This window comes from Chlamydotis macqueenii, chromosome 8 (genome assembly GCF_036417535.1).
Source record: "Chlamydotis macqueenii isolate bChlMac1 chromosome 8, bChlMac1.mat, whole genome shotgun sequence".
Lineage (NCBI taxonomy): Eukaryota > Metazoa > Chordata > Aves > Otidiformes > Otididae > Chlamydotis > Chlamydotis macqueenii.
In genome coordinates this window covers 35,017,835-35,042,656 of record NC_141563.1, presented here as the reverse complement: position 1 = coordinate 35,042,656, position 24,822 = coordinate 35,017,835, and the positions used below count along the sequence as shown (strand labels likewise).

The 24,822-nt window shown below is 42.5% G+C and overlaps 1 protein-coding gene across 12 annotated transcripts in view; it reads right to left on the bottom strand.

Annotated features, from left to right (window-relative positions):
• NFIA (nuclear factor I A) overlaps positions 1 to 24,822 on the bottom strand; it is a 251,718-nt gene that overhangs the window by 17,611 nt on the left and 209,285 nt on the right. For 7 of the 12 annotated variants that reach the window (XM_086753345.1, XM_086753351.1, XM_086753349.1 and 4 more), the window contains 3 exons: positions 22,324 to 22,502; positions 19,633 to 19,798; positions 12,336 to 12,427 (listed from right to left, as the gene is read on the bottom strand). In XM_086753345.1, the coding sequence (XP_086609471.1) occupies positions 12,336 to 12,427; positions 19,633 to 19,798; positions 22,324 to 22,502 (437 nt within the window). The remainder of the gene's footprint in view (positions 1 to 12,335; positions 12,428 to 19,632; positions 19,799 to 22,323; positions 22,503 to 24,822) is intronic. The other 5 variants (XM_086753347.1, XM_086753352.1, XM_086753356.1 and 2 more) reach the window with 2 other exon arrangements.

Genomic DNA, 24,822 nt, shown 5'->3' with positions numbered 1-24,822 from the left:
CACTACAGCTCCGTCAGGACCATGGTGGTCGGGATGATACAGGAGCTGGGTGACCGGGGTGAGGAAAGGCCACCCCAGCCTTCGCAGGTAGCCAGCTTTCCGGTGAAGAAATGGGAGAAGCCTCCGCAGCGCATGATCTGCCTTTGGATGAGGAGGGACGTATTAGACATGGTTGGCTAATGGGAGCTGGGTCTTGGCCTAGTGTGGAGTGATTTTCACACATATTGTGAGATGCCAATGAAAGTCCTGGTGGAGTGTAAAGTCATTAAATTAGATGAAATTAAACAATTTTGTTATTTCTGCTTCATCATATTTGTGCAGTATGGCAGGCAGAATGAATTACTACTAATGATCAAATTTAGTAATACTAATTAAACGATCTCAATTTAATTAATACTAACAGAGAAAACAGACAAGATTACTAATGTAAACCTTGAACTTAAAACCAAAAGGTGCCTCTTCGCTTTTATAAGTCACTGAACGTGAGGCTTTTCTCTGCAAATAGACTGTATAGAAGTGGCTCTTTGTACTCAGTAAGTAAGCTGCTCCATTGTACGGAGAATTACAGCTCTCCCCATCTTTTTTTTTCCTTTCCCTTTTTCCTAAATGTTACTACTTTTACTCCTTGTATTCCTGAAAAGCCTCCAGGAGAAGAATCTGAACTCTACTTTGACTCGCGCAACATCAACAGGACTGATAAAGCAGTTACCATTCCTGGGACAAATTCTGCCCTTGCTACTACTGTTAGGAAGACACTGAGTTTATAAAGAGCCATTGGGCTCCCTTGCTGGGAAGGAACTAGATGGAACATAACCTGGCCTATACTTTCAGATTTATCCTACAAGAGCAGTAAACTGGGAAAACCCCCAAACTTACCCCATCTCTACAACAAGGAAAATTGCTTTGGAGTCACTGAGAGATAACAGCAGTAGTCACAAAATCAAAACTCCAGACATACATGATGACTGCACTGCAAGACCTCCCCATAAAGAAAACATGAATTTTAACCTTTATCTTATTTGAAAAAGACTAGATGTATTCTACTGTGCATAGCTATAAGCAAAATATAAGCATAACTAAACAAAAATATTGTTTTATTTCTAAAACAAACTACTGCCAATAACAAATCTTCCATCTCCTACTCTCATTGGCTTGAATGAACGTACAGTCGGCTCCAACACCACAGATTCCCAGACATGATCTGTAACCCAAAAGACTACAAGTCCTTCAAAAGAAAAGAGAAGAGCCAAACAGGGAACGTTATGTGTAAAAGTGTTCCTGCAAAATCTCAGATCCCATTCTTTAGCAGATGCAAGGATGAAAAAACCCAACCCCACATGCAACTTTCATATCTAACTTTATCCCGTTTAAAAAAAAAAGATATCTTTTCTGTTGTCATATTTAAAAAGATGTAGTTATAGCAAAAGCACAAAAGCATAGCGAAAGTTGTATAAAGCTGCTCCTAGCAATGCAGAAATTACTGTGTTCAGCCTCAAAGGTGGCTGCGTTTTATTGGTAGTGATTTTTGTTACTCATATCTCAGAATTAAAATTACATTTCATTGGCTTCTGAAATGTATTTAGCTGCATCTCTTCATGTGCAGTAACTAGTATTTGTACAGATGATGTAAGAGTTGGGTCATGCAAGTGAATATACCTGAAAATATTATGATTATAGTGTCAGTACTGTTTTCAAAATTGAATATTAATAACCAAAGTAACTAAAGGCTTCATAGTCAAGCCTACAAGGTATGTTCACGTTTAGCCTCTGGATTTATTAATATTAGATTTTTTTTCTTTTTAAAAGTATCCTGGTTTTGGATTATTCTTTTCCAGTTCTACCTCTGTTCATTTAGAATCTACTACAAAAACGAATGCCTAAAACAAGAAGATACCTTTTGTTGTTCTGAACTAAAACCAGGTAAAGTTTGAGAGCTCCAACTTGGCATGCTGTTAGTAATCCTTACTAAGAACAGATACCTTCGTTACATTTAAAATATAAAGAGCAAATAAAAGTGTAGTAATTTTGCTGTATTTCTTTTGAAGCCCCAGTCCTTCCCCTGCATGCTATTTACATTTCTCTAGGACAGTCCAGCACTAGGGGAGGTGATGCTCAGCGTCTCGGGAACATGAAATCTGTTGCAAACTGGAGAGTCCTTCTCCATTAAGAAATGGCTTCTCATCTTTTCGTCCCTTCTTATGGAATTTAGTGCTAATTTCAGAGCAAGATAGTCTATTTTTCAAAGTGTTCACCTCCAGAGCTTATTTATCCCTTGACCTCTGTGTTAAGGCCATTAAGCAAAGGTGATTCTTAGAGCAGAGGTAGCTTAATGCCTATCCATTGGGAAGGATGTAGGGATTGTGGCCTTTAATTTTTCACCTTCATTGTAGATTGTGGTCCTAATCCTTTGATTGCAGAATTGTTAAAAAGTATATATGGTAGTTGGCAAAAATCTTAATGTTCCAGTAAATGCAAAAGCCGTAAATTCAGCTGCTGACCTTTTCCATCCAGGTCACATGTGACACCTACTGGAGTTTGTCAGGTTGTGTGGAATTTATGGAGCTCATATAGGTATCAGCTGCGAAAGCTGAACTTTCATGAAATGTCTTTCAAAGGCACTTTCAAAAGCCTTGTAAAAAGTCAGTATGCCTTTTTTTTTTAAGGGCATACATTCTACACACATTTTAAAAGGTCTCATCATGCCACCTCTGCAAATCTTCAACACTTAGGAAACTTCAGCTCTTAAATTATTACGCTTTACAAAACAGAGAAATCAGGCCAGGCATGTAATTATTGTGATTACCAACTTCCAACAGCCCCTTTCTAAGCCTAGAGAATACGCTGAACCTCTGCGCACTCCTTTCTTTCTCATGTGCATCCCTCTGCCCCTCTCCGAAATCGATGGTATTGATGGTGCATTGTCCGTCAGGCAAATGTGATTTGATAGCACCCTAAAGCAGTTGCAAAAGGAGGGAAGGAATACAAAACCTACTCAGGTCTGCACCGGGAGCGTGAGATCAATGTTTCCTATAATAAGTTTGCCGCCATGTAGCACCCTAACTGTCGCAATTAATAATGTAGAAGGAGCTGATTAACTTAAGTAAAGTGCTCTCCACTGTGTAAACACATAAAGATCTATAGGGCAAAAGAGGAAAGAACGAACAAAACGTCATTTTTATATTTTATGTGGACACATTCTTGCTTTCTATTCAGCTCTTGTAACAATTACTGTACTAGCCACTCTGACAGTGTCAATAAATCGATCTGGGACCTGATGCAGCAGCGAGGCAGACTAATCCAATACAGCCTTATCTGCAATGGAGGTTCGGGGCGGGCGTGGGGGTGGCCAGGAAATCAGCCAAGTCAAGTAAAAGCAGTACGAGGCACATAACTATAATCTTGCCTTGCACTTGTTTGATTTGTGCGCGTGTGTACGCATGCGTGTAGCCTGGACAAATGTGCCGGTCTGCGGGAGGAAAGCGCTCTGCCCATCCTACATCTCCAAAGTCCTTACAATATCCAAAGTCCTTACGATGCCCCAGTTAGTCACAGGACCCTGTGGTTCAGCAAGGATCAGCACCCACTCTGATTTAATCATGTCAGCAATATGGGCAATGAGTTTAAAGATCTGAGGACTCTCTCCCCCACCACACCGAAGTCAGTACCTGCTCCCTGTCTCGACTGCGCCCACCACAACGGCAGCAAGCACTACTGCTTGTCTATCGAAAAACAAACGTGGGACTCCCCTTATGTCTGCCCTGTACCTGTGAACATAGGAACTGTCACGTTTTGTCAGATTAAATGGTCACTTGGGTCTGGTATTATGTCTCTGACAGTGTCGGCGCTCCTCTTGGGAGGAAGAGGCGAGCATCCTTATAAAGGAGACAGACCAAAATGATTTGGCCTGAGGGGAAGCTTCGTCCCAGCCCCATGCAGTAAGTGGCAGGCCTTGTAAATCCATGTTAGCGGGGAATATGAGATTGAAAAAATAAAAATAAAAGAAAGTTTCCTGCTGAATGGAAAAAAGAAAACTGTTTTTTGGCAGAAGTTCTTCAAGAAGGAGAACATAGGCCATTGTTATTATGAAGACTTTTCAATGAAAACGCAGAAAATCATTGCCTTTTAGAGTAATTGTTTAGCTAAAGAAAGGTTACACAGCTTGTAGAGAATTTAGTAAGAAATTAAATCTCTCCAGCTCATTCATCATATTTCTGCATTTGCCAACTCTTCCCACCAGGCCCACACTTACTTCTTCTCTCTCTTCTCCCCTACTGTGGAGCACAAGTAATGGCCATAAAACCCACAGAAAGGGTGCCTTACACACAGGCTTCCTGTTTATTGTAAGGAGGGGGAAAAATGCAATAAATTTAATTGCTTAGTTTGGGAAATTCATCTATGTCCATTGTAAATAATTGTATGCCGTATCTATTGGAAATAGGATGCTTAGTGTTAGTTTCCAAAGAAAAAGTCTGAACTGCTCACTGGAGCCTGCGAGGAGGAGGAAGAAAAAGCACAGGAAAAAGGATCCTCCCTGCTGAGGACTAACCCAGGCATTTCTGGACTGACTTGGCTCTAGCCCACTTTGAAGATAAAACTGCATGATGGTACTGGGAAGTTTTCTATGAGTCTTTACCTTTATAGTGCAATATGTGCTTTCTTCTCGAGGTACAGTGTTCTCCGCTGCTTTTTAAGAACTGATCTGAGAGCGAAATCTCATTCCGCCCCTCTGCTCAATTAAATGGGCTTTGTGCACTGAGCTGAACAGCCAGTGAAGGGAATGGGAGTCGGGGAGTGACCCTGATTGCTGGTCACCTTTGTATCCCCTCTCTGCAGAGCACGCTCTGGACTGTCATTAGTAACTGTGATCAGAGCAGCACGTTCACGCTCACGCTGCACCGGGGATGTGTGGCTACAGAGCTATTATGTGATCACGGGCACATCAAGAGTACCACGACCGCATGCGGGCTCTTTGCTCCCATCATGGTGGAACCATCTCAATTTTAGCTCAGTGAAGGATTCAGCTAACATTTCCTTGACTAATTTCAACAAAAGAGAAGAGGGAGTTTAAAATGGCCAAACACAAAGCAAAGGCAGGATCTGAAATCTTCTTTCAGCTTCCCAGGGCCTGAGACCTGCTGATGCTTGACTGACACTGCATTTTCAGTGCGCACTCTCTCTAGACCTACACTACATTTTCAGAGCCATCTCCAGGCCGCCCTCAAGATCAGGCCAGCATAGCTGCTTCCTGGGTGGAAGACAAAAGACAGCACCAACGTTCAGGTCACGTATCAGCAGCTTGGTGCCACTGGTTCTGCAGCAAAACACTTTTTGCTGAGGAATCAAAACTTTCAGTGGTCATACTAGGGCTCAAGTGCACAGGAGCCCATCCTTCTTCAGCGCCCTTTAGCCCAGGCAATTAGTATAAATTAAATGGTCACATATACAGTATTCCCTTATCACACACTCAACTGCTCATTATGATGGTTCTGCTTCTCATCTCTGTTTTGAGTCTATCATTTCTTACATGTATTGCAAATCTCTAGTAGGAAAGCGATCCATGAGAGTATAGGGCCTGCATATGCTCAGGAGCAATCAAAAATTCAGATGGCACGTGGGGCACTGTGTAACTCCGCTCCGGGTGTCGGAGGAGAGCAGCCCTCGGTTCCCACTGCCGATATGGGAAAGTCCACAGATCCCTGCTGGGTTTGGAAGGACAGTGACCCCTCTTAACTTCAGCAGCTCTGAAAAAAAAGTAGCAGTCCTGCACCCCAAAACTGGGGTTTTGTACCTGATCTCTGCAGATTTCTGTTCTTTACCCAGGAGAGACTTTACTTTATTCCTGCATTTAAATGATGTTCTGAACCTGCCAGTGCATTTGCTGCTACAGGTCAAGAGAAGGAAAGGGGCAGTCAAGTCCCTGCTTGAAAGTGCTCTGCAGCTTAAGTTTCTTCCAAAGCCATGCATGCTGGCCTAGGGAGGTTACTTTACGGAGTATGTAGTTCTCAGGGGGCTAAACTGATTCGAACAAATGCTTCCAAATTAGTGTTCTTCATCTTCATTCCCGCTCAAACACGAGTGGTGCATTTAGCCTGGAGGATAAGTATTCTTACCCTGGAGAACCTAAGCAACAAGTAGCGCTGACCTGGCTTATAAATAGTTCTGCTCAGAACCCCCAAAATAAAAGGCCTGATCTTGTTCCTGCAGCCTCTCATGTTCTCTGCACGTCCGCTGCAATGTTGGAGCCGCACGCGCCCCTTGATGCTTTTTCTGAAGGCGAAGCGCTCCACGAAGCGTAGCGGCCGCTCAGCTGTTAGCAGGCAGCAGCGATACCAGGAGATCCTGACCTCAGCCTTGCTCCCCGAGGGCCAGCAGGCACTGCCTGTCTGCCCGGAGCAATTCCTGGGTGCTGGGAAATGGGAGAGAGGGAGAAGGGTGCAGAGGCCAAAAAGGACAGGCAGCTTGTGGTACTCATTAATAAAGCACATCAAGATGAGCCGTGCCCAAGCCTGGCAGCTCTACGTCTCTTTCTGACGGTGCAAAGGGGAGGGCACTGTGGCAGGGTTCAGCGAGAAGCAAAAATGGAAAATCCCCGCGAAGCCAGGCGCACGTTTGATTTGTCAGAAGAAAAATGTGTGCACTGGTTTCTTTCTTCCATAGGGTGGCAATGGAACCTGGGCACAAAACAGCTACGCGGTTTCAGCTGCAGGAGCGATAGCTCTGGAGGAACTGCATTCGCTTCCTAGTCAAGGTGCCGACTTTGATCTATGAATCCTATAGGCTTTCGGGCCTCGCTACCTGCGAGGCTGCTTCCCTGCCTCCCCCCTGCCCGCGCCGCGGCGAGGGGCATCGCCTGCGCTACGTTCCTCGGGATGAAGTGTGGAGGCAGCGGTGACGGGCTGTTATCACAGAAGGACCATCTACTCTGGAATTTGCCTCCCTCCCTTGTCTGACAGAGCTCACATCTGCTAACCTCCAGGACACGGCATAAAGCTCATTTTTTTCCCCTTGTGCCTTTTGTTTTAAAATGTTGCCAGTGAAAAATTGCAGGTTGCAGTTTTCTTTCTTAAAAGGATTGTGGGGAAGTAAAATAGTCTTTCCCTTGTCCCTCGAAAAGAAAGTAATGGTACAATTAGGTTTGTATACGCACCTGAGGCTAAGGTGGTTTTTTAGAGATAAATAAAAGCCTAAAAGAAGAAGCTACAAAGATACCGCTGTCTAATTCAGGAAAGGCAGAGAGCAGGAGCAGATCTAAAGAAGTTAGCAATTTCCTTATACTACAAACATAGTGTCCCTTTTGCTAAACTTCAGTAATTTCCCCCCTAACTTGCTACAGGGCAGCATTACTCTTTTACAGATGCGTTTCAGTCTGGTTTGTACCTGGTCTTTACAAGGCTGGTAGCGAGAGCGTGGCTACGCTTCCAAGCTCGCTGGCCTTCATAGTGGTCGTTTTCCTGCCTAGATATGCTTGTTTGACTTTTGGGAGAGTTTCCAGACTTTACTGCAGTGTGTTAGGTAAGTTATGGGCCTTTTGTTTCGATCGTTCTGCGTTGTAAAGAATGAGCTCTGTCTAGAGCACTCTTGTAGCTGGGCAGCTCCAGGGCCCCGCCAAGGAAAGTGTGGAAAGACGAGGACTTAGCTTGCTGCCCATCACCTGACTGTAACTTTGGGATCACACGGAGGCAGAAGCAGGAAGAGCTTCCACTGCTGTTCTAGAAAATAGTTTGATCTTTTCCTAGAACGGAATAAGTATTTGGTTTTGCGCTTAACTAAGTTTTATGAAGTAACTGGGATGGATCTGATACAAAGCACAGTTAGATTAGAGAGGGATTTTTCCTGAAACAGCTGGACAAGAGGGTACATGCTACACTTTCTCTCTCAGAATCAAAGAATCACAGAATGATTTGAGTGGGAAGGGACCTTTAAAGCTCATCCAGTCCAACTCACCTGCCAGGAGCAGGGACATCTCCAACCAGATCAGGTTGCTCACAGCCCCGGCCAACCTGGCCTGGAATGTTTCCAGGGATGGGGCATCCACCGCCTCTCTGGGCAACCTGGGCCGGTGTTCTACCACCCTCAGTGTAAAAAAATTTTCCCTAATATATAATCTGAATCTACCTCCCTCCATTTTGAAACCATTACCCCTCGTCCTGTCACAACAGGCCCTCCTGAAGAGTTTCTCCCCATCCTTCCTGTAGGCCCCCTATAGGTACTGGAAGGCTGCTTTCCAGTACCCTTTAAGTACTGGAAAGCCATTTTCTTCCTCATACACAGGGAAGAAAACCATTTATTTTCTCACAGGTGGTAAAGCAGTGGATCCTCTGCCTAGGTACCTGCAGTGGAGGCAGTTCCTGTTCTGTGCATCCTCATAACCGTACCGCGTAAGGCCCACGGCTACCGGCAGGTAGGAGTGATGAGACGGAGCAGGCACGCGTTGCTCAGGAGCTGTTTTTAGCATCCAAAGTACAATTTCCAGGAAGATGTAGGGTAAGTAGGTGGCAAACAGGACTCGGCCTAGTAAACAACGTTAAGTGTGACGCGGAGCTGCAGCACAGTGAATACAGCACACTGATCGCCAAAGGAATTTTGCACTACAGAGCAAAGCGAGGGCATTAGAGATCAGCAAACACCGCTTGGAGTGGCAAGTGACAGTGCAAACTCTGGTCACAAAGAGCAGGTCGCTGGTTTAGTGTCACCAGCTGCACGTACTCTGAGTGCACATCCTGTGTTTCACAATTACTTTTATCGCTTGGTTATGGGGAGAAAAAAAAACCACCCAAACTCAGCACCCTTTATTCTTTATTAGTGCTGTTGCTACTGATAGTCTCGTCCCTAATTAATGTGATGGTACTTTCCCATTCCTCTACCACTCTCCTTATTACAAGTCCTTGGCAATACGAGAGACGTATCTATTACTTAGTCATGAGGTATCTAAACCAGCTTGCTTTTGAAACTAAAGACTACGTACCCCAGGCAGACTGTATTTCTGATTTGCATATGGAAAAGGCAGTTAAAAAGCCGATGCCCCCATATTGCTTGCGAGTCAAGTAGCAAAAGTAAATGATTTATCAAGCAAAGGTTACAACACCTGTGCCTTTTTGTCAACATATACAGAGGATGCCAAGTCAAGTGTTTCTTCTAATAGCTCAAACAGAAATTTAGATTCAAATAACCCCTCCAGATAGGACAATTATGCGGTGAGCCGCTGGAGTGGCAGAGTGATGGATGGGGTAAGCAGAGGCAGTGTATGAAAAAACAAACCAAGTGAAAAGTTTGGAAGCTGCTAAAACCAGACAAAGCCAACAGCCCTACTGGGGCTTTTGTTACTGAACTGACTGACTTCAATCAGTTTATTTCTTGGTCTCTTCTGCCATGGAGTTGTCCTGCTGTAACCTTTGTTGACACAGGAAGATGGCCTTTTTCTAAGTAAAATATTATATAAATTCTATAAAATTCCTTTAAGGGATTGTATTTGAAGCAATATGACATACATGAGAACACGCTGTTAATGGAGATGTCTACTGCTAATTTTTATAATGCCCATTAAGAAAGGCATGTGCTGGTTTTGGTTGTTTAAAAACAGCCCAGGACAGAATATGCCTTGCTGAAACCCAGCCATGCTGTTGTACATTTGTCTGCAATTTTATTCCGCTGTTCTGCGAAAGCCTGTGAATGCCCATGTATGGGAAATGCGACTTCTGCTGAACGGCGCTGTCGCATCCCTGCTCATAGACTCACTTTTGCATCATTTTAAGACTAATAACGATGATGCGTAACTACTGCCCGTAGTCAAATGCCCCACCAACTGGAAGAGAAAATCAGAGCCACCGAAAAGCTGACCATAATGTTTTCTTACAGCTTGTAGCTGGACTATAATTTTTAAAAAGCAGATGCTCAGCTACAGTCTTCACTTTTATTTTGTTGTTCCAGCAGTAAAGTGTTGCTTAACCCTTGTATTTAAGCTTGACTTTCACAAGCTCAGAGTGTTCACTGTTCACTCTTGTCTGAGGGAGCTGTGTGGCCTGGCAGTTAGTGGTCCTCAGGACCCATATCTTAGGCTGACTCTGAATCTACTATAAAAATCCTGATGGAAAGCAGCCACCCCAGCTGCTTTTAATAACACAGTCCTATGTGTTTTTATATTTTCATTTTGAAAAGATCCTAAGTGATCGTCCTATACACTACTGCCCTGCAAAAAGAGTACAAAAGCACCTCTTTGTTTAGAAGAGCGCTAAGTAAAACCCAAATCATTGCAGTTAGTATTTTTAACCTCACTTCTCTGATTTAAAACGCAGTCAACTTCAGAGTTGTTTCATGAATAAGTAGTGAGTTTTGCTGATAAATTATATATTTAGTATCAAGTGGGTTGTGGTGCTGTAATGATGTATAGAAGCATGGAGATGCAGCTGGAGTTGGAGACTGGAAGTCAGTCTCCTTACCCGCTGCAGGATGTTTGACTTTAATTGAAAGCTGTGCTGGAGTATTGTTTTTCACTGTACAGCATTGTTATTCACTATACTGCATTACATAGAAGCGCTTAAAGTAAGGCTACAGCACTTTAAAATTATTTAAGTCATAAATAAGGAGGATAAAAGTTTACAGTCAACAAACTTATCTGAGAAACCTAGGCTGCATGAAAGTTTAAAATATTTTGGAGGCTTAATACTGCTGTGTCTTACTACATAATCAATTGACCAACTAGTAGTTTTTCAAGACTTCTGGAAAAGGTAAGTAGCATTCTCTAAAGGGTTTCAAGTTTCCTGAGCTATGAAGGGAAAAGACCAAATGCTTAAGGACTTTAACAGTGCACCTTAGCATTCCCATTCCCCGATTTCAGTGTGTTTGCGTGTATTCCAGTTGTTTCCAAAACAACTGCAGAAATACGATTTAAATGTGGAGGCACATGAAAACTTGTCACGTACATGAACCAAATAAAGCAAGAGGCCTGAAAAGTGGGGTGCACGCTGTGTTTTGTTAAGGCATGAAAAAAAATCAGAACCTGATGGGTTAAACCCCCGCTCTGCTCTGCTGGTGTACTTTCCGTGACCCTATTTAATGCAGAGAAGGTTTGAGATTCGATGTAGTTTAACCTGTGCTGTCAACAGAGCTATAAACTAAAGCCCCTAACAAACTGTACACAAAGAACAGATAGCAAGAAAACACATTGTGTTCACAGGCATCTGCTCGCAGCCCCGCAAACTGAAAATCTTCCATAATGAGTGACTTGTGTCTCATTGACAGCGTAGGTGCTGAAGCCACCGCAACGACAAGTCTGTCTTCATGTATATACTACAATGTGACAGTCATTAATCTGCACACTAATTATTCAGATGAATATAAACGACTTGAAAAAACTTGCAAGAGCTATGAGTAGTACTCCCCGATTTGCTAGTTATTTGAATTATTACTTTTTCGTCATTGCAACCAGCTCAAAACAAAATTAGAAATATTTCTTGCTGTTTACCTTTGGAAGAATTGTAACGTAGTCAAGCAATCACTTAAAACTACAAACATCAATTGTCCTAAAGCACAAGTTCTGCTCACTTTTTTTATGCCTTCTCCCCTATGATAACGTGATATTAAGCACAGACTTAATTTTTTCAACATCTGGCTCAAATTAGCTGCTAACAAAACTGCCAACAACTATTTTCTTAATCGACCCTGGGAATTTGATACAGCTTGGAAAAAGCACATTTAAACCTCGTCCTTCTCCTAAAGAAACACAAATGTTTACTTGAGCTTCTGATTTGACCATAGCAGGACTACAAATTCAGTTAACCCAGCTTTATAGGCCTGCCTCCACTGGACTTTTTTTCTCTTTGTGTAAGGAAACAGATGTGCTCGCAATTACAAATCTCCTGCTCGCTCAAAGCCCGCCATGCAAAGGGCCAACCAGGAATTCGAGGCTGTATTTTTTTTTTTTTTCCGCACGGATGTGATTGGAGCAGTCTCCCATTGTATCTGGGGGGGGACTAAGGAGCACTGTTACCTGACGGGTCTCTCTGAGAGCCTTTTGCCTACGCAGTTAAACGCACTGCCTAGGGAAGAGGTCGGAGCCAAAGTCTTTGAAAACCCAGTCCTAAAGGAAAAAGCTGTGCGCTAGAAGCCAATATCTTAGAAAGCGAGAGAGATCTTTCCAGTTACAAAAGCAGCGTTATTACTACATAAGCCCAAAAAAACACAACAGACAAACAAACTGCAAGTGACAATTTCACTGTAGTTACTGAGACCATGTGGGTGAAGTGACAGCGGCAATGCAGCTGGCTCCGCGGGGACACGTTAGAGGACACTGAAGAAGAAGAGGCTGCAGGCATACAGAGAAGTCGAAAGCGGCCCACCTGAGTCTGTTGAGGGATATTTACAAAGCTTGGATCCCGTGGTCCAACACTGACGAATCGGTTTGCGGGGGAGGTGCTGGGTGTCGAGTAGGCTGTGAAGGGAAGGGACACATGCGTTGAGGAAGCGGCACTAGATTGCACACGAACAACACCAAAACACACTGTCTCAGAGCCACCTAAGCAGATGTTTAACATAGAAATGTGCAAACGTTTTAGAGAGCGAGAGTTTGGTTTTAGACACTGGAAAGGTTTGGTCTGAATGGTGGGGATATAAACATGGAGGGGACCGGGCTCCTTGCCAGGCAGGACGCCAACGACGTGCGCTCGGGGAGAACTGTGCTGGGGTCACCTGCGCTGCTCTCCATCCCCGAGGAGAACTGCGGCAGGCCCTTCCGTGCCGGGACTGCACAAGAGACTTCCATAGGTCCTGGTACTGCCTGACTGTTTTCACTGGAATGTGTGGTATCTCTGGTTTTAATGGAGTTTTGTACAGCAATGAATTGACTAAAGTGCTTATTAACAGAATCAGACCCTTATTTCATGCTAATCCAGCATTCCCTCTCAATATAAAGTTTTAGCTTTCATACTGCTGTGGTCTGCACTCTCTAAAATGTTCACTTGATGTGTTTGACAAACTAGGAAGATCCTTTCGGTAAAAAAATTAATGGGTTGCAGTTTCACTGGGGTGGTAAGTGCAATCAGTCTGAAGGCTGAAGCTGCCTTTAAAAACTGGAATGGCTCCCATAAATGTAAAGCTATTAAATGCAATGCAAGCCAAGAACCCAGATTACTTCCAAACTTGAAGTACTTTAATGATTTTATTGTTGCATTATATTCTCCACTGCAACTGTCCACAATGCCACGTACTTCCACATCCAAAAGCTTTCAATGCATTTTCAGTCCTCCTCTCATTTGAAAATCCCCCCTGCAATCTTCTCCCTTGTTCATTTTTTGCATGTTCAGATCTAAATTCAAATAACCTAAATAGACGCCTTAATACAGTGATTCTGTCTATTTAAAATATATTTATGGGAATGCGTTCTGCTGAATAAAATCCCCAGACAATCCAATGAAGAGACAAAAAACAATGTTAAAAGGAAAGTTACTCGCCAAATTCCAGTCAGGCTAAATATAAAGTTTGGGCCTCAACATTACAGAAAAATAAAGCGAGTTGAGTTGGAGAAGACACTGAGTTGTCTGTGTAGATGAAAGTCTGTTGCCTTTCTGAAGGCAAAATGTTTGGTGAAGAGGCATTAAACTGGAGGAGCCTTTGGTTTAAGACCATACTGAATCAGACCAATGCTCCACCTTGTCCACTGTCCTCTCTCTTACAGAGGCCATAAGCAGATGTGCAGGGAAGAGTCGAAACAGGTCACATATTTACTTTCTCATATTCTTTCCCACCCCCTAATTATTTTCAGCTCAAGGACTCCCTGTGTTTGGTGGCCTGCAATAGATTGCTCGTTGATGAATGCCCAATCTGCCCTTGGAGCCATGCAAACACTCTGCAGCCCACAAAGCCCTTTGGTGAGGAGTTCCCAAGTCTATGAGCATGCACAACTGCATCCTTCCCTTGCCTCTCCACCCCAGTCTCACAAACACCTCATGATGCCTCCTAATTCTTACAATTATAGGAGACAGCTTCACTTTCTCAAAGAGCATTCCCCTGAAATCACCCAGGAACGGCCGATCTCCATTTCTCATCCTCGGGGAGATAAGGCACTCCTGACTTCTAAGAATGAATTTTTCCCAGTTGTTTCCAGTGAGGTCAGCTTTTCCCTCCAAAAAGTTAACGCTTTGCTAGTACTTGCAAAAATCATGCAAGGAACACCTTTCTTTCACAGTTTTAAAGGAATTCTTAAGTGCACTAATTCATCTTTCTGAGATAATTTTGCAAATTGCAGTGCAGCTTGCATATTAGAGCATGAACAGGTACACTGGTTGTTATTCATATCTGCAAATCAAGGAAGAAATGAACTGAGGAGATCTGGTGAGATGTTTTCCTTGCCTTTTTACCATCTTAATTTGCTTAATAATTCAAAGAAGCCACAAATTTGCAAGTGCCACGTATTAAGATTCTTCTGTACTGTTTTATGGTGAGGTGTTTTATTTTTTTAAACTGTCTGCTGAACCCTACGTTGTGCAAGACTAAAAATTCCATCTGCAGTGGGGAAAATGAACTCAAAGCTCAAAAGTCAAACATCTGTTGTTTGGTTCTTCTGGTCTACTTTTAAGGAAGCAGAATGAGTGGAGAGGCCATTTAATCCCTCGGAGCAGGTAAGTTCCACTCAGAAGGGAAGGAACTCAAGATCTTGCTTACAGTTCCCTGTTGGCAGATACTTTTGCTGTGATATTTGGTAGAAAATCAAAGGGAAGCCATCTGAACGCTGTCTTAAATGAATTCCCTGTTCAAATAAAAATTCTAAAGCATTTGAAAACTCTATAATATACACAAAAGTCCCCTCAAACCTTGCTGGGTGAATTGCTATGTATACTCTTCTTCCATAATGCCCCAAACTACGTTTAACTTGCTTTCTGAAAATACTCAGATGTCGGCTTGGTATTTCCTTAAGGTCATATAACTGCATTGCTAAGCCCAAGAAGTGAAGAGTACCAAAACTACATACATACAGAGCAGGCTTTACACTGGAATCTCCCAAGATGCTAGTCCCACTTCACTGTAAAACATCACGAGATGTTTGTGGATTGTAAGGGGCCATTTTGGCTCAGAATATGAAGCTGACATGGAATACAGATTAGGAGTGACTCCTGTTAGGGTGAAATTTGTTCCAGAAAAGGGAGCAGCACCGAGTGTTGCTTAGGCCATCAACAACACAGCTTCTAGCTCTATCTTACTCTCTTCGTATAAATACCCTTGTTTGATACGGAGGTGGGATTCCTGGAAGTCCTACCACTTCTGATCCCCATACTCTGTCCTGAGATTAGGATGGGGCAAACTGCTCTCACTGGTTAAAGCTGGGTCACATTATAGTACAGCATAAATAGATAGGCTAAGTCTACGTTGGGATCTTCAGACTTCTTTTTAGGAAAGGGAAAAGCCAAAGCACGGAAAGGAACAGAAGCCAGGTCTCTTAGGCAGAACTTCTCCTGATCTTTATCAGCTTTGCTCCATGGGAACTGCACAGTTCTACACTAGTTTACACTAGCTGATAGCTGGCTCGTTGGGCTTGAATAGAAACATCTTCCTGCCCAGCCTAGTCTTTCTGCTACTGGAATCCACCAAAGATTGTTTGCAACATCATAGCCCATAGCCAAGGAAATGAACGTGATACCACAAATTTGCTCTGATACTTCACTTCAGGAACAAGCAAAACAGGAGCTGGCAGAGAAGGAACATTTGCTCACACAGACAGCTTTGATATTTAGCCAAAATGGCAAGAAATTGTATGAAAGACAAGACAAACAAACACTTTTGGGAATGCCATGTATTCTAAAGTTGCCTGCAGGAGGAGAATGTTAATTTAAAATATACTTTCCTGAAATAATTTCTATTAAGTATAGGAGTGTGTAGTTTATCAGACAGTTCTGGATTGAAAAAGATAAACTTTTGATTGGTAAAGATGATTGGGGAGAGCGATAACCTAATGTACCAGGAGGTCTGTCTTTTACGGACCAAAACGACAGGTTCATGTGCTTGGTATGAAGAGCTGTGCTGCTTTGCAAGGGACTGAGAGTCAGTTTAGCCGTTGTGGAGTTGTAGCGAGAGAATTAACCAGAGGAACGCGGAGCAATACAGCAATTCCTACCGCAATGCATTCTGCAGCTGAGCGTCTGAGAGGGAACTGCAAATTCTAACAAATTAAATGATACAGTCATCACCCTCTTTTTTATGGATGGGGAAAGGAGCGACCAGAAAGCTCAAATGGCTTGCCCAGAGGGTGCTCAGCCAATGTACAGCAGAGAAAGGGAGAGAAATCCAATCTGATTATGAATCCAGTAGTATAGCCACAAGATCATTCTTCTCATCCTGACACAAATGCTGCTTAACACGAAAACTCCTTTGTGCAAAGGGACATTAACCAATAATGATCTTGCCTAACAAGGGAAAATAGCTACGTTTCTCCCCATGTAGAGTTGTGAACCTTAGAAAATAACATTTAGTTTAAAAATGCTCTTTAAAAATCATGGTGTACAGGATGGCAGTATCTTAGACTCTGCATTGGAATGAGGGCCACAGATTCTAACACTCCGATTCAGTCGTGATAGTGAAAAAGTCCAACTGGCATGTAGTGGAGGTGGTGTTTTCTTTGAGCAATGAGATATTAAACTCAGAAACTGTCAAGTTCAAGACAATACCGTGTTGTGTTTGTTATGGGTTACCAACTAAACAAAATCGAGAAGAGATCTGAGATAAGATAACTTTGGGACTGCTTCTGATACAGAGGATGTGTTCTATTGAACAGGCTTTTTACGGAGGAAAAATGAACCCTCCCGAACTGCATGAATCCCATCTCCATTGTGTCATCTCGCTGAGGAAAATGCTGGCTTTCCAAAGGGACAGGATTCGCAGCTGAAATTTTCAACTCCCAGCGCACGCCTGGCCACCCAGTAGCAGCAAATCCCCGGTGTGCATCTCCAGGGGCTCTTCCTTCCTTGGACAGCATTAATGTTCATGTTTTGGTTAATGTCACAGCTGGAGAGTTTCACTATTGCTCTGAGAATCATTAACCACCTTGTTGTGATTTTTAGCTCTCATTCCCAGGAGGCCCCGCCGTATTGAACAGCTGCTCCTGGCTCCCGCACCCCTCAGGAGGGCCATATTCCAATTTTTGGTAGGGCCGTAACTGCATTTTGTTTCTGCAGAGGGCTTTCTGCTAGACCAAAAAAGGGAAGGAGAATGGAGCAAATGCCAACCCCTTTCACTCCATTTCCTTGGGGGGGGCCCTTCATTCTCCTCCACACAGCTAAGGAGGGAGTCTGGCCAAAACCTACCATCAGTCCTGCCTTTGTTGCGTAAGTGACTTTCTAATATCCTAAAGCTCCGCGGGGCAGTCAGCCATAACCCAGCGACACTCCCAGAACTGGTGCACTCGAGCAGTTCGTAACCATGGAAAACACCTTTTTGTGCAGCTTTTATGAAACTCTGGTGAATCTGCACTTGCTATTTGAAGGCTAATATTTAGTTAAGGAAAAAATAAACACCGAGGAAAATGGAGGGCTGGTCCTGATTGACACTCTAAATGGAGTCCAGTGGGCCCTTCTGGTAAACTCCCGCTGCGAGGCCAGGAACTTTGGGTTGTTTTACTCTTTATATGGCCAGCCACTTCCACTGGCTTTGGTATATATGTCATATTTTTTTTCTTAGAAAACGTTGCCTATAATCTACTTTTCTGTAAAATTTGTCCCTAAATTAAATTATATGCTTCTTTACAACTCAAATCACTATTATTCAAAACCCTTACGAGAAGGAAGATGCATGCCTGAATATGTACAGAACTATATGTTTAGACATAAGCGTAGCTAATTAACAAACAGTAATTATTTTCCTAATCTTTTGTTTAAATACCATTAACTGGCTGCTCTTGAGAAAACCTCGGTTCCCAATTAACGTGGCAGCTGTCTGCTGAGCGCTGAGCCACAGTGACCAGCCCGAGCCGACACCGATGGGCAGTGTTCTGCGAACTTCAGTAGACAAATGCCAGTTTTTACGCCAGCTGTCAATCAGGCCAGACACGCATTTAGCTTGTTTACATGATCACAGTATCACAAAAATTAAGTATTAAGGTTACTGCTAAGATGATGTTGGGAATTTTTTTCTTTTAGACACCACGCACTGCCAGTAAACTGAGTCACAACCGTAATGACAAATATACACTGACCTAGTTTCATTTTTCCCAGTTCTGAAGACAAGGAAATAGTAAGGCATTGCTGACTATACTCAGTGATAACTATGACTAATCATTAACCTTTTAGATTCCACCGCTGAATCTCATCGATAGGACTTAAAAAGACGGTATCTCCCGTCGGAAAGCGTCAAAACGTCCTAATAGCACAAGTCTAAGGTCTGAAAGAGGAGTGGAGGGGAGGGAATGAATCAACTTCTTAGCTCAACAAAAATCTGCTGATCAATTCTAGAAGTCCTGATTCGAGAAGATCATGTTCACAATCTTACCAGACTGTCTCATACTAAAATCATTTTCATTTCTAAGCGAGCCGGAGCATCTTGCTGAGTTTGCAGTTGTGCACTATCGCGTAGCAGTAGGCAATGCAAAACTCCCAGAACGACCAGATTTTAAAGATGCCCCCCAGAACCTGTGCAAATCTCCTGAACAGTATCTGGAGCTCTAAAAATGTAGGTTTCACATGGTCTGAGTAGTGAACACCTCTTTGCACATGGAGCAGTGGTTGCATATAGCATTTAAATAATAAGCCTGAAAAGCACACAAAGGGATTTGCTCTTTCGATTAGATTGATTTTTGTTTGTGGATGTTATTTGGATTCCCTTCACTGTGGAACGAGTCCCCTACAGTTGCCATTAAAGCACTGAAAGCTTCCCTTTTGTTTTTAAATGTCAGTTTGAGCATAGCTTCATTAAATCATTTCACAATTAACTCCCTGAACATCCAGACTTTTTTAAAGCACCAAACCCAGCTGAATCACATTTGTTTCCCAGCAGAGTGTGTCCAAAGTGGTATCCCCAAGCGTGTATCCAGGAATTTGTATATTTGACTTGTGGCTACGCAAAATACATATGGGAGCTGTGTGGGTGGTGGAGAGAGGATTAAAGCTTTCTCCCTGGGCCTACGAAATACCATAGCTTCTTGCCCAAAATGCAGCGCTCGGGAACCAAGTCATAAGGGAAAGACGTCTGGGTTAATCTAGGATGAGTTATTCCCAAAAGAACTGTAAATGAAGTGAACTGAAGAGAGTTGTTAGTTTAGCCCAGTATGCAGAAGCAGCGATGTTTTCGATGAGGCTATCTGTCTGACTTCCATGTAGTATCTCTCCTCTAAAGCCTGACTTGAGATACCAGACTGCCTCTTTCCGACATTAAACAAGATGCCAAAAGTCCCAGCGCTTTGTCATGGCTTAGCTACTGGCCTTCTCTCATACTTGGTTCTATGAAAAGCCAACAAAGTCAGAAATAAAACTATCATCTTAAAATAACTCTTTTCTCGTTAATGTAAAACCAGCTCAGAATTTTGTCTATGACATACAGAGCTCTCGTACTTCCCAAGAGCTGGTCCAGTCCTCATCTCTGAATAGCTGATAGATGGTGACGGCAGCGCGTTGCGCGCTGCTGTTAGCCCTTGGTTCCCGTGGCGTCTATACTTACTTGGAGAAGTGGGAGAAGTGGCCCCTCCTTCTGTTGATGTAGTTGGAGGTTTTGTGTCTGGCACTGGCAGAGGCACAGGCCTAGCCATTGGTGGCGGAGGTGGTGGTGGCAACATTGGGGTAGGAAGGAATGGATTGTGCACCTTGCCTTGGCTGCTACCATTGGGCTGCCAAAAAACAAGCAAACAGACAAAAATTATACTAAAAATCAGCTGTTAGGAACCTCCAGTAATAACAATCTAGTTGAAAGCTATGTGCAGTACATTTACAATCACTTGAGAGGTGGCAAAGAAAAGTGCTGGGTCAAATTCTCCATTGACTTCAAGGAACTTTGTCTCAAACCCTGTGAACTTTGTAAAACTACGGAAATTTTCACTTTTAAACACTTGTCCTATTAGCAGCTGGTCTGAACTGCCCTGGATTAAATTCTACTACTCTTTACATTTCCTGCAGCCAGTAACTCATACTCGGTAAGAGTTGAAACTGTATTTTTGACCCCTTAAATCCCCCAGTTTCATGCCTCTGTTGTACCCTTAGGACATGAGTGCCTAGGCCTTGAGTGTAAATTTCTTAAAGATACTGCTCATTAAGAGAGAAAACAAGCATTTTTGGTGGTCTTAAAGTCATGCTGATCTCTTATTACAGGAAAATGAATCAGTATATGTTAAACTAGCTGCTCTCCCACATCCCTTTTGAGTTAGCAGTAGTGTTGCTTGCAGTTTAGTTGCCATTGGGATCATATGGAGAAACAACTGAACCTAGAACTGCTTCATTTTACACGTTAGGAAAGAAAAACCCTCCGAGTAGTCTGGGATGGGGTCAGTCGGGGCAGAATGGGCCCAGTTATACAAGCGTGGTCTTTCAATTAATCACCAGAAAAACCTGTCCATGAGCAAAAGTGTTTTCAAGTATCACAAAAAACAAGAAGTGGGCTTAAAAAGAAATGCCACCCCTCCCTCCAACTTGTTAGGTTTACATTTTAAATGTAACACGGCCTGGACACTTGAAAACCATACAGACAGATGCCAAATGCCATTATAGAGAGAAAGTAGGACAGCCTGTGAATCAGGTGTTCCCTTTTAGTGACAAAAATGATGAGATCACTTTCGACAGCACTCTGCAAATTGATCTCACTGCAGTTCTTCTGGCACTGAGCATCGGCTTTTCCATTGATGATAAAAGCTCAGCTTTAAACACAGATCCATATTCTAAGTACTGCTAAAGAAAATAACATTTTAATTCCTGTTAGGGTTTCCATTAGCCTGGATTACTGGGGACAAGTACTCCTGCTGGCAAAGGCTTGGGACCTTATTTTCATTTCCCCTGCTTTGGTACTGACAAAAGGCCTGAAAGTCGTGTCGGTGCAAATCACACTTGTGGCAGAGCAAAAATGGTTGAGGGCATAAATGAAACTCAAATTTAACTTAACAGCACTCCCACTGACTTCAAAGACTGCAGTTACTAGCGTTTGCAGTAAGAAGCAATCCTTCAGGGATATTTATTTTTCCGACATCCAGTACCTTTAATAAACTAATATATTAGTGACATCTCTCAAACACTATCTTGTCTCACAATTAGGTCCCTTTCCTGCCAAGAAGACCCCCGCTGCATGTTCATTGTGAGTGTGCTAACAGTTCATAATGCTGAATGGTTTGGGATAAATTAAGCAAATGAATACTCAAGGAAAAAGAAAAGCACTATATTGATTTGTTGTCTAGACATAAATGTATCTGCTAACATATTGCAGGCATTATTCAAAGCCAGCGCTGGCTGGAATAAGTAGAGTCAGTTTTTCTGCTAGGGAAAGGAAAGCACTGAGAACAATATAGCTTATTAAGTAAGTGTAATAAATTAGATGCTAATAATTAAACTAATTCTCATTTACACTTTCAATCGTATGTATGTCAGGAGAGAAACAGTAATTTTGCCAGTTATTACTTCATTGGCTGGAAAAAGTTACATGCATTACATTTCACGAAATATTCAGAGCATTATTTTAGAGCTGATTTACATAAAATTTATAAATTCTGTATTTGACTGGAATGCTATTTCAATAATAGCAAGATGATTCACTTTATTTGATAAAAAAAATGAAAATGGTTATTTGAAGCTTTGGAACTCTGCTTAATTTTTCATAGAGATAAGGAGAAAAGATAACTGCTTACAGAAATAACAAACCATAATAAACTGTACTTTTAACATCTTGAGTTCAAGTACTGGTCAACTTGATCTAAAGTGCTATAAGGCAGTATTTTTTTTTTTAATGAACTTAGCTGATCTGAAACATCTGTTTCTCACCCTCCCTTTTCCTGCTCCTTCCCCCCCACTCTCCCCTGAACTTCAAAAATAATTAATAAAAATTATTCTGCCTTCGTATTTTGTTAACCCTCATTCCACCAGGGTTACAACGCATGCAACAGAGTCGTTTGTGGAGGGACCCGAAAGGTCACTGCATCACCAGCTTCTCTGACAGTTTAAGTTAATTTCACCACAATGTGGTCAAGTGGTTTTTTGGGGAGGCTTTTTGTTGTTTTTTAAAATATTTTTGCAGAAGCAGCATTTTTATTTTTCCTTCCAACGACCGTTGAAGGTGCATTCCTGGATGCGACATGCTGTTAAAATAATCCCAGAATCCCATGGTTAATTTTACATAGGACAAACACTTCTGAAGAAATAAAAACAGCTTCCTTACATTTAGGAACCCCACCTGTCCAGCCTGCTGACCAGCGTCGGGGCAGACAAGTTGGACAAACTCTTTCAGAGTCTCCTGAGGATGATAGCGGATTGCTGGGTGTGAGAAGTATGGCCCAGGCTGTTGAATAATGGGTGATGTTGGAAAATGAAGAGTCGATGGTGTTGCATGTGGACTTGCTATAGGAAAGAAAACAAAGACGTTATATAGAGTTTTGCCTTCAGAAAATAAAACAGTTTAAATCTACTGTAGTTTTACTTTTAGTCTTTTTAAAAAATGTACAGTATTGTGTATACATCTGATCTTCACAGTTAATATCTTAGACCACATTGTGTCCTACACTCACTTCATCTAGATCCTGAAAGCAAACGGAGCCAGACAGTTTAAAGGATTTTCTGTGTTTTTAGTGGACACATAGAAAGGAATCAGCAGTCCTTTGTGAAAGTGAAAACTATTCATCACCTTAAGAGCAGTCCTAATCAATCCGGCAATAAAAAAATGTATTTGGGAGATTCGGGTTGATTTAATTGACATTTCATATCACGTGGATTTGCACATCTGAATCCATTTCGTATTGTAGCATAAATGGTTGATAATTTAAAGATGGTCTAACGCTTCTTGTTGTTGAGGGTTTTTTCCCACCTCAGTTTAGGAACATTTATTTTAAGTAATGTGTTTTCATCTAATGAACATGCACAAAGTGGCAAGATCGTTTTGAAAATTACATTTACATTTCTCCTGAATAATGTTGGGCTCAAATCTTCAGCAAGCCCCCAGCTTGCATTCAGGGATGAACTTTAATTTGGTGAATTTATGGGCCAACAAGCCAGCTGGAAAATGTACTGCAGTGAAGGTGCAAGGTGTAATGCACACAAGCCCATTGGCAATGACAGATTTTACCCTCAGCTGATTTCAGCAGAACTACAAGTGCAGCTGGAGAGCCTGATGCTCTCCTACATTATGTGACACCTTTGCCCAATTCTTTGGCCTTCAAGATATATTGGGTTGGACCCTTCGTAGCTAACAGTGCTTCCCCCGTTAGTTGTCACCATGAGGTAGCAACTGCCGCCACTCATAGTGTTGTGAATTCTCCCTTTCCGCTCTAAAATGAGAATTCACTCTTCCTTCAGAATGGCCAATCAATCTGGTTGAGCAGAAGCTCATCTATAAATCAGAGCTTATTTCTCACCAAACAGTCGCCATTCCATCCCTGCCGCTCCCTTGGCGTGCTATCCTAGTAATCTTTCAGGGGTGTCCACGTGCATGCGCTGCACTTGTACACCACACATAACTGGTGAGATAAAGGCTGTGCATCCTACAGAAACTCATGTGTTGGCTTTGGAGCAAGTTAAATATACGAGAGGGAAAAAAAGCCTTTGGCACTTTTCGAAAAATTGGAGAGATGCAGGAAAGTTAACTAAAATCAAATACAAACGAGCAAACCCTCATTTCATGATGAATGTTATGAAAAACTCTCAGTTAAATAAAAGCCAAAATCTGCTTCTTCGACTTGTTCATCACCACTTTAATAATGACGCTTTATTAATAATTTTTTTCTCTTAAGCATTATTAAACCATCAGCAAGCTCAGAGCCTGAAGATGTGGATAAAACATGTACTCAGAGACAGCAGCAAGGAAACCTACTGCATTATCCCGTAAACATTCATTAGGGGTTGGCTGGGCAGCACTGCTGTGTACTTCTTTCTCCACGACTGGACAGGAATGATGGCTTTGACACCACCACCAAACAGAGCTGCACTCATGGCTGGGGTGCTGATATGGGATGAATATGAAGCTCTCATCCATGCCATGAGAAGCCCCCCTGGAACCTTGTTAACCCCACCAATACTCCCCTTGATACCATTTAAAATATTCGTAACAGAAAGAGAAGCACATACGAAATGTGTGGCACTAAGCTGCGCCTCACGCAATGGGAAACTACCACTAGAAGAAAGCATGGAGATGAGGAACCAAAGGGTAGCATGCAGCCTTATGGTAGATACAGCCCTATCATAACAGCTAGGTATCGTGGGCTGAACTGGAAAACAGCATCTTCCCACAGCCGCGCCAGCTCTGCAATGACGCACTTGGGAAAAGGAAACAAGAAGCAGCATATCCCACACTCCGTGGTATGGAAATGTTGACAGTTATTCCATGGCCAAGGCAAACACCTGTGTGCCCAGCCTGTTCAACCTGTCTGCACATCTGGGCTTATCTCTTGTTTCTTTTTTACAAACCTAGTTAATTATTTCTTATTCACTTTTAAGACAAATAGTTTTGTTCTGAGTTTGCATCTTAAACGACAGCATATTTGAAAACTCTTCAGATAAAGAACCCAAATCTTCAAAGGAAGAAATGAAGGCTGTTTTCCTGCCCCTAGACTCCTGGGAGAGGCTGTAACTTTGAAGTGTGCTATTAAAGGTAGAGATAATGAGGGATTCACCCTAAATGTGGGTGTCTACCATCCAGCTAATTATCTTACAATCAATGGAGAGCTAA